Source organism: Clinocottus analis, unplaced genomic scaffold (genome assembly GCF_023055335.1).
Source record: "Clinocottus analis isolate CAN_PGR_092001 unplaced genomic scaffold, fCliAna1.0.p SCAF_19, whole genome shotgun sequence".
NCBI lineage: Eukaryota > Metazoa > Chordata > Actinopteri > Perciformes > Cottidae > Clinocottus > Clinocottus analis.
In genome coordinates this window covers 7,926,522-7,935,209 of record NW_027175920.1, presented here as the reverse complement: position 1 = coordinate 7,935,209, position 8,688 = coordinate 7,926,522, and the positions used below count along the sequence as shown (strand labels likewise).

Here is an 8,688-nt window from a genome sequence, read left to right as displayed (position 1 = left end):
AAGAAATATATATTTGCTCCAGCTCAAATGGCTCAGTCTGATCCACTTTCTTTGTTTCCTATTTACAAAGCCAGGCTAGTAGAACTTTTTATTTATTTATTTATTTTTTAACAAAAAGGTGTTATTGGATTAGAATTGCAGACTCCACCTTTAAATAGCATTTGGGTAGATTATACTTTACAGTGAAACAGTGAACCAAGTCCTCACAATTTATACCGTTGTGTCTCCTATATCGTCCATTTTGACTGAATGGATCAGACAAAGAAATATAACATTATTTTACAATATCACAATGTTTTTCATCCTACTTTGAATATTTGCATTTCAATTCTACAACTTGAAGCCATCAAATGTTACATTTAGCACGTGAAACCTTTCACAATCTCAAGTACACACACAAGCATCACGTGCTCGCGCCAATGTTTTAAGTCCCTACGAGCTGAATAATGCAGCTCATATTTGCAAAACCAAATTGTTGATTTAACCACAACGATTGACGAGGTAGACAACAACAGTCATAATACTTATTATATCTGTACTTTGTGTTTAGTGCTTACAAGCAAATATGTGCATACAAGCTAACATGACATCATACCTGCTGGCATTATATTGATTTTGTCAATATGCCAAAATTAAACATTTGAAACGGGCATGTCTAATGGGAAATCGTTTAAAATAAAGTCAGTTAATTTAGGGTTTTATTCTTCCGTTTTTAAGCAACACAAATGCTGGTGGGCTTAAGCTGTTGTTTATCACGGGGATCGTTTCATTTATGCACGAATAGCGCACAGATTATTACAGATTGAGATCTGTTTGCTGCAGCTTTGTCACCGTGAGTCAATATGTTACACAGAAGATTTGCCATTAGTTTTGTTCCGTGTCCATCTTGCCAGCTGGAGAGCAGCCTTCAGCTTTTTCAACGAGCGCATTGCAGCTGCGTCTTTTTTTAGCCTCCACGTTTCCAGAGAGTCTCACTCGCCAGCTCGGGTTTTGAAAATTGCGTCCAAAAACTTTGGTGAATGAAGGCTGTCGTTTGCTTCAGGCCTTTCCCGAGCTTCTCCTCGGAGCAGGGACCGAGATAACGCGAAACAGACGAGGAGGACGTGAGCAGTGGAGCAGCCGGAGCTCCAGTTTGCAGCCCCGGTGTTAAGTTCTGTGTGAGGCCGCCGGGTGACGCCTGATTTCGGGCTAAGACGCGCTGCAATGGACCGGTGAGACTTCCAGTGACCACAGCATGGACACTGCGACTTGACCCAAAGTAGCCTATTGTCAAATCCAGCCAGAGAGTAACGTCATGTGTAAGAGGACTGGTTGACACGTCGGTGTGTGAATGTGTGCTTATGACAGGTGCAGAACAGGTTGTCTGTGTGCATGTGACACCTGTGCATGTGTGTGGGTGTGTACGTATCATGTCTTTCTATTATTATTAGCATTATTTTGTAAGCATTCCCTTCAAACAGTGTTTTTTATTTTTATTTTATTATGATCAATATAGCAATATAGCTGGTAGTGGTGGTATTGGTGTTTTTCTTCAAACCAAATCAAATATAGATATTTAAATGTGCAAAACTGCACATGTTTAAATGACTCAGACAGAACAAATGTTCTTGTCAAAAAACTCATAAAACCTCTTCTCCTCACTACTGTTTCCATTTTAAGGACAGTGAAAATAAGACAAATACATTTTCTTACGACTCAGGGAGGCATTTCAGTGGCGTACATACATGTGTTAACAGAGTGGCAATGGTCTCTTTTGTCCCATCAGATTTGCTACAGTGGAGCACTATAAAGCAGCCATGTTGCTGAGTGGTGTTGGTGACGCTCTGGGATACAGGAACCAACTGTGGGAGTACAATGAGTCAGGACCAGCTATTCATCAGGTCAGTGCAGGACCACCAAACCGCTGCTGAAGGTGTATTTACCCTTAATGAATGAATGAAAAGTACTTTATTAATCTCCAAGGAGAAATTTCTTAAATGCCGACCTTTGCCCTTTCTCTCCTCGTAGGAGCTGAAAGAGCTCGGTGGGCTGAACAACATCAAGGCCGAGCTCCCTGACTGGCCGGTGAGCGACGACACGGTTCTGCATCTGGCGACAGCTGAAGGACTGGCCACTGGTGAGGTTAAAAAGCAATTGAAACCATTTGCTCTATCCAGTTTCTGTCCCTACTTTGCTCATTTAGTTTCAAAACAAGCAATTCATTGGATTGATCTGATAATCAGTGTTGTCCTGATGAACACATACACTCACACACACACACACACACACACACACACACACACACACACACACACACCCTCCTCATAACTAAAAGGTCAAATCTAATTTCCAGTCTTGCCTTGATTTGCTGCTCTATTACGGCTCCGCACAAGTGGAATGAAAATGGTAGAAATTCAACTTGCCCTTTGCAATGATAAGGCTAACAGCCGGTCTTGTAATACAACAATGGTTGCAGTTTGAACAAGTTGACTCTGCGTTTGTCTCCCTCGCAGGAAAGCCTGGGGAGGAACTCATGCATGAGGTGGCTACTCGATACGTGGAGGGTATGAAAGACATGGATGGGAGGAAACCAGGGCCTTCAAGCATTTTGGGTGACACAAAGTTCATTTTAAAATCACATCGCATTTATTTTCAGTGATGGCAGAGATCTGAATTGCTCTTGTTTGCCCTTAAAGGAGTCTCCCAGCTGAAGCCTGGAGAGGAAGGAGGCTACCGCGTGCCCTATAATCCTGAGGCGACGGGCTGTGGAGCGGCCATGAGGTCCATGTGCATCGGTCTCAGGTAAGAGGCGTGTCTATCGCTCACCTGGCTTTTATCTCTCTCATACCCGTTTTTAGGTGTTCTCGTATACGAAAAGCTTATTCGGAAGCCACATATTGACCTTTAAAAGAACATTGTGTCAAAACTGTGATTGTGCCCAAAATGATTAACGATAAACAATTTTATTGCAATACCCTGAAATGAAATAACAATAATTCTAACCGTGAAATTCATATTTTACATTGTTTACTTGTGCTTTGTCTATTTTTTGTCAAATGAGTTACACTCTGCATATAATATAAGTGTAGGAAGATGGAGAGAGAGTATGTAACCATAACTATATGTTAAATTAATTAAGAGGCGCTGGATTATTAATATGGTATCAATATTTTCATGTCAGATGACAAATTGCTGCACACATATATGAAACAAAGTTGAACCGCTCGGATCCGTCTCTGTCACTGTTTAAGAACCATCTTCGTTATGATCTTGTAATTCCATTATTATATTAATCAATCAAAAAATTGAAGAATAAAAATACAATAACAGTCTAATCGTAATGCATCACAGTTTTAATGGTCGTGTTTTTTGGTGTCCAATTTGTAAAAAAAACACGACCATTACAAATTGGACACAAAAAAACACAACCATTAAAACTGTGCTGCATTATGATTAGACTGTTATTGTCTTGTCAATCATATTGCAGTAACGCCTCCTCGAGCAGGTAAAGGCCAACATGACTACAAAGGAAATGTAGAGAAATAAAAATATGTTACAAATCGATATTATCAATTCATATCTTTAAATGGCAGATGTTAAAGCAACTCTAGGTATGTTTGACATGCGTGATGTTTGCAATAATATTGTAAGGACATTTTAGTCATCAAGCACATTTATTTATAAGTAAACTTAATGTGTGTTACATGAAAATCCAGATCCACCTCTCAGACATGGACGGTAATTACAGTTTTTGGTTTGTGTTTCGGAGCATCACAGTAGCCCTCCTTGCTATTTGGTAACATGAACATGTTTCTTAAAAGAAATGGCTCGATATATGAGTCCTCACAATTATTGATATGTTTTTCAAGTGAGAAAGAAGTGCCCTTCTTATATTACCGACATGACTTTCGAAGTTAAGGTCACAGTCTAAAATAACTCCTGACTTACTGTCTCTGAAAAAACAGAGTAAGTATGTATACATTTTCTCACTCTGGTTTTCGGGATCTACAAAATGTATCTAAAGGAAATAAAAAGAGAGCTGATGATTATTTTCAATTGAGTGTTGATCTGATTATTTTGATCAATTAATAAAGTGGAGCGAAAAATGTCCATCCTAGTTTCCCAACTCCTAAAAACAATCTAACCTTTAGTTTGGAGAATCTCAGGGTGCTTGACATTATTGCTGAAAATGTGATTTAATGTGAGTTAATCAGTCAACAAAATAGTTGTGATTAATATAATGTTGATTAACTAAGCGATGATTCCACTCATCGCGCTTTTAACTCATTACATTTGGTTGTAGAGAGGAATTAACCGGTAATGCGATGGTTTTCATCAGCTTTTCAACTGTTAAATTGATATAGTCGGAATAAATACTGGGGCAGACTCTGGAAAAGGTTAGGATGATGAGGCAAAATACAAATTAAATGTCAGTGGAGTAACATTATTAAAACTGCAAAGTGCAACTTAGTTTGGTCAACCAAGGACACGAAAAAAACGTGAACATTTCACATACACATTTACAGTTGAAGCACGCAGCTACTGCTCTTATCCAAAGTCATTTATAATAAATGCAACGGTGGAATAAGTGCACGGTCTTTGATCACGAAGCAGAAAATAACCAAAACAGATTTCCAGGGTGAAAACATTAGCCAGAACCAGCAAAAAAAACAAACATGATGTGGAGTCAATTAAAGCATGACGGGAAGTAATTACTATAAACAGAGTTTGTATCCAAACAGAATACTAACACAGAAAACATATTACTCTCCTGTGTGATGGACCTCATTAGGCTCACAGGGAAGTCTTCAGCTAAATACATCATAATAATAACACAATAAAAACTATTCAGGACCTAAACACTTTGTTCCCATCAGGTACCCAAAGCCTGACCAGCTGTTGTCGTTGGTGGCGGTGGCGGTGGAGACGGGCAGGATGACCCATCCTCACCCCACTGGTTTCCTGGGAGCCGTAGCATCGGCCCTTTTCACGGCGTACGCCGTCCAGCGCAGGCCAATCACGACGTGGGGCCTCGGCCTCTTGAATGAGGCCTGTCCGATAGCAAAGAGCTTTGTTCAGGGTCGAGGCTTCGCCGTGGAGGAGGCCGAGAGAGACTGGGACTACTTCTGTGACAAGTGGCAGTGGTATGAGCCGCTGATATCTGTCTTTGTTACGCTGTAATGCTGTATTCACATTCCCTACATCAGTGGTTCTCTAATGGGGGTATGTATACCCCAGGGGGTACGTGATATTTTTTAGATCTGGAGGTTAGATCTGAAAGGTTGAGTTTGATGATGTAGGGCCTATCTTCAATCTGTCCACAGGTACCTGGATATGAGGGGCCTCTCTTGTGGAGTGGGGCCTGTGATTTGGCCTTCCTCGTATGGCCCAGCTGAGAGAGATGAAGCCTACAAGAGCTTCAGCCTGTCTGGCTGGGCGGGACGCAGCGGCCACGACGCTCCAATGATTGCGCTGGATGCGCTGCTGGGGGCGGGTTCAGACTGGCAGGAGCTGATGAGCAGAGCAGGTTTTCATGGAGGTCAGAGATTCAAACAGGAAAATGTATTTTTTGCCAGTCTTCTGGTTTAGCTTGATAATCGCAACATGGCCCCTCATGAAGACATACTTTCGCATCCTTCTGAATTATGAAGACCAATGTTTTCATATTATTAGTCGGGGCATTTTTTCTCAGACGGGAAAACACCTGAACTGGTATTTGGCAGGAAGCCTCATTTGTCTTGAGGGAAGAAGCAGCTGAGACTCTCAGTATAGCTTAAAGATGCTCATCGGTAAATTTGGACCTGTACTTTGACTTATTAAAGTTCATGGTGGAGAAGAGCTTTTCACACAGATATGTGTTCCCCAAAAGGCCGCTTGAACATTCTGGACAGCTCAGGCCAATTCTCTCAAAAATTTAGCTTTTCCACTCATCTCCCTGAACTTGGCTTTGAGTTCAGAATTTCACTGCAGGTCAATGAGCTTCAATTGAAGCACAGGAGGGCATCTTACACATCGGAGAAGGGGTCAGCAAAAATTTTAAAAGTGGCTTTGTGCTTCTTGAAGTCTGCAAACCAGTGATCAAATTCCTCCTGTGGCTTTACAATGGCATCAGCATACTTCTCACCACTGAATGGTGTGCCCGCATCCATGAGTGCTTTGCGTGCTGGGAAATGGCAGAAGTTTGTCTGAGAGAGCTGAGCTTTAACACAAGTTTTGTGGAGAATGCTCTGACGTTGTCATAGGTAGCGCTGACATGCTATCTTTTACATCTTGGCACAATTAGGAATTGGAGGTCAGGAATTTCACGAGAGGTATAGTCAGTATTTAACTTTGATAATAGTTAATATATGAAACGTTCGGAAGCCTCAAGGGGGTTGTGTAAGAGCTCCTTTTAGAACAAATACCTATCATGACAGGTGCGCATGAATGTAACGGAGACAATGTCTCAGGGCCTGATGTATAAACAATACCCGCACACAAAAATATGCACTTGCCATTTCCCTACACACAAACTGGTTGGTGTGAATGTGTAGTGAGAATGTGGATTACACATATGTGAGACCAGATGCACACGCAGTGAGATAGCTGCAGGTGAAATAAGTAGGACATGAAACGTGGTGATGAACAGTTTAGTGAAACATTGTTTATTTAAATTGTTTGTCACTTTCAATGAACAGTTATTTTTTGCAGTCAACAATGCCTTCTATGACATTTCAATCACACATTTATGAACCTAATTTTAAGTTATTGATGAGGCATGCGTTTCATCACTTTATTATTAATAAAGTGATGAAACACATGCCTCATCATTTCAGACAGTATTTGTCAGTTATTGTTTGATTGTATCCTGAATTATGAAACATTTTGTAACGTCTTTCAATATGAGCTATGAATTATTCCTGAATAATGATAATCATCGCAATGTTGGTTTGTAGCATTCTTGACAGAACATAACTTTTATTTACTTACTATATAGACATTTTTTGTGACTTTCTCCGACATGCTTTACCAAGGGTATTGTCTGTCAATTTTTGGTTGAAGGCTCTGGCTTCGCTGTCCACTTTTCTCTTTTGGACAACGCCATGTAAAATAGCATCTGACTCACGTAATTCTCCGGCTCCTCCCCCGTGTATCTCGCTCGCGTCCGGAACCTTATTGGAATACACACATTTGATTGGCCGAGTAGCATCACGTGAGCTGATTTACAACGCATGTGATTGGTCGCTGTGTTCTCTGGAACGCTGAACGAGTGCCGTAAAGACTAGAAAAGCTACGCCGGTTAAAACAGAAGCGCTCCGTAAAAACTGAATAATAATCAATTATCGATCGGTTTTAGGTCCATCTCTGGATCGAGCTCCGCCCATTGATGACCCCCGCCTATAGCGTGACAGAAAAGTCTAAGTATATTAAGTTGTAACAGTCCGAGTATTCTATGGGGGGGGAAATGAGAATGTCCCAGTTTACTAAAATATAAATGCCTCCTGGACTTCTCCCTCGAGGGAGGTTTTTTTTTAGGCACGTCCAACTGGTAAGGGGCCATGTAGTTGACCTAAAACTCGCTGGAGAGGTGTCTGGCTGGGGAACACCTTGGGAGTCCTAAACGAACACATTCATACATTGATGTCAGGGGGGCTGCCATGCAAGGGCCTCTCATTCACACAAAGTAGGCAGTTTACAGGAGCTATTTGGGGTTAAAGGGTCTTGCCACTCCATCACAGTATTTCATAAAAAGTTTTTTAAAAAAGCTCATGCTAGTTTGTTACTAAAAATGCCATCCGCCCTAGTTATGTCAAACAAGAATTACCATCTTACGGTTGTAGGCTTCCACCAACATCTGCCCAAAATGTCAATTTTCTTCCATTAGACATATGAAATTGCCTTATTCTTCTAAAGATTCTCTGTCAGTTCACATAGAAAATGTCATAGTATAGTATGTTTTAAACTGCCGTATTGTAGAGAAACAGCTCAGTATGTGAAGTTCCATTTCTCCTTTTCTTCCTGCCTAGGAGACAGTGACAGCACTGCAGTGATTGCTTGCTGTTGTTGGGGTCTCCTCTATGGCACCAAAGGGGTTCCTGAAGGCAACTATTCCAACCTCGAGTACCGGGACCGACTGGAGCGTTGCGCCGAGCAACTTTATGCCCTGTCACACTGAGGCCGCCACTGCCTGCTGCACAGACAGTGTGTCCCAGCATCTTACACTGAGGGGAAACTAGGCCACACACTGACACATTGACATAGAGCTAGCTGGCATGGTCTGCAGTACATTGATCAAGAGGGCTGTCACTGAGCCACAAAGTGTGGCGTCATACTTGCCTGAAGGGGAAGCAGAGTGCCCCACTAACCCAAAGAAGAGTCATTTCTGCAACAAGGACTGTGCCACACAAGGCTGGTGTTTAAAGAGGGTTCCCCCTAGTGACCATTTTAAATTAACATGCAGACTTGCACCACTGAGTGGAACAAATTCAAGTAAATGAGGATGAAGGGAATCCAAAAATGCCCCTCGGAGGTAATTACTTCATTTTGTCAGCCAGACATAATCACAAATGTTTAACAAGCTTTAAATTGAATGTGTTCTTGTTATTGTCAAATGGAAAATAAATTCCTGTGTCTCATGATGGCAGTCAACTGAATCTTGCAGTGAAAAGCAAAACTGTAACTGCAATATTTCAAAACAAACAATGATACAATACATTAAAACAAAGCTTT

General features: G+C 41.3%; 1 protein-coding gene across 1 annotated transcript; it reads left to right on the top strand.

The window, feature by feature from the left end:
• Positions 1–848: 848 nt before the first annotated feature.
• Positions 849–8,685, top strand: adprh (ADP-ribosylarginine hydrolase). The gene is made up of 8 exons (XM_068582743.1): positions 849–1,211; positions 1,766–1,880; positions 2,008–2,116; positions 2,493–2,591; positions 2,676–2,781; positions 4,857–5,123; positions 5,304–5,518; positions 7,986–8,685. Exons 1-8 carry the CDS (start codon positions 1,204–1,206, stop codon positions 8,132–8,134), a joined length of 1,068 nt encoding a protein of 355 aa, XP_068438844.1. The 5' UTR covers positions 849–1,203; the 3' UTR covers positions 8,135–8,685.
• Positions 8,686–8,688: the final 3 nt, after the last annotated feature.

Bases quoted from the DNA above. Each gene is read 5' to 3' on its own strand.
- adprh (XM_068582743.1), top strand. The intron at 2,782-4,856 runs GTAAGAGGCGTG...TGTTCCCATCAG, and splicing joins TCCATGTGCATCGGTCTCAG to GTACCCAAAGCCTGACCAGC. The intron at 5,124-5,303 runs GTATGAGCCGCT...ATCTGTCCACAG, and splicing joins TTCTGTGACAAGTGGCAGTG to GTACCTGGATATGAGGGGCC.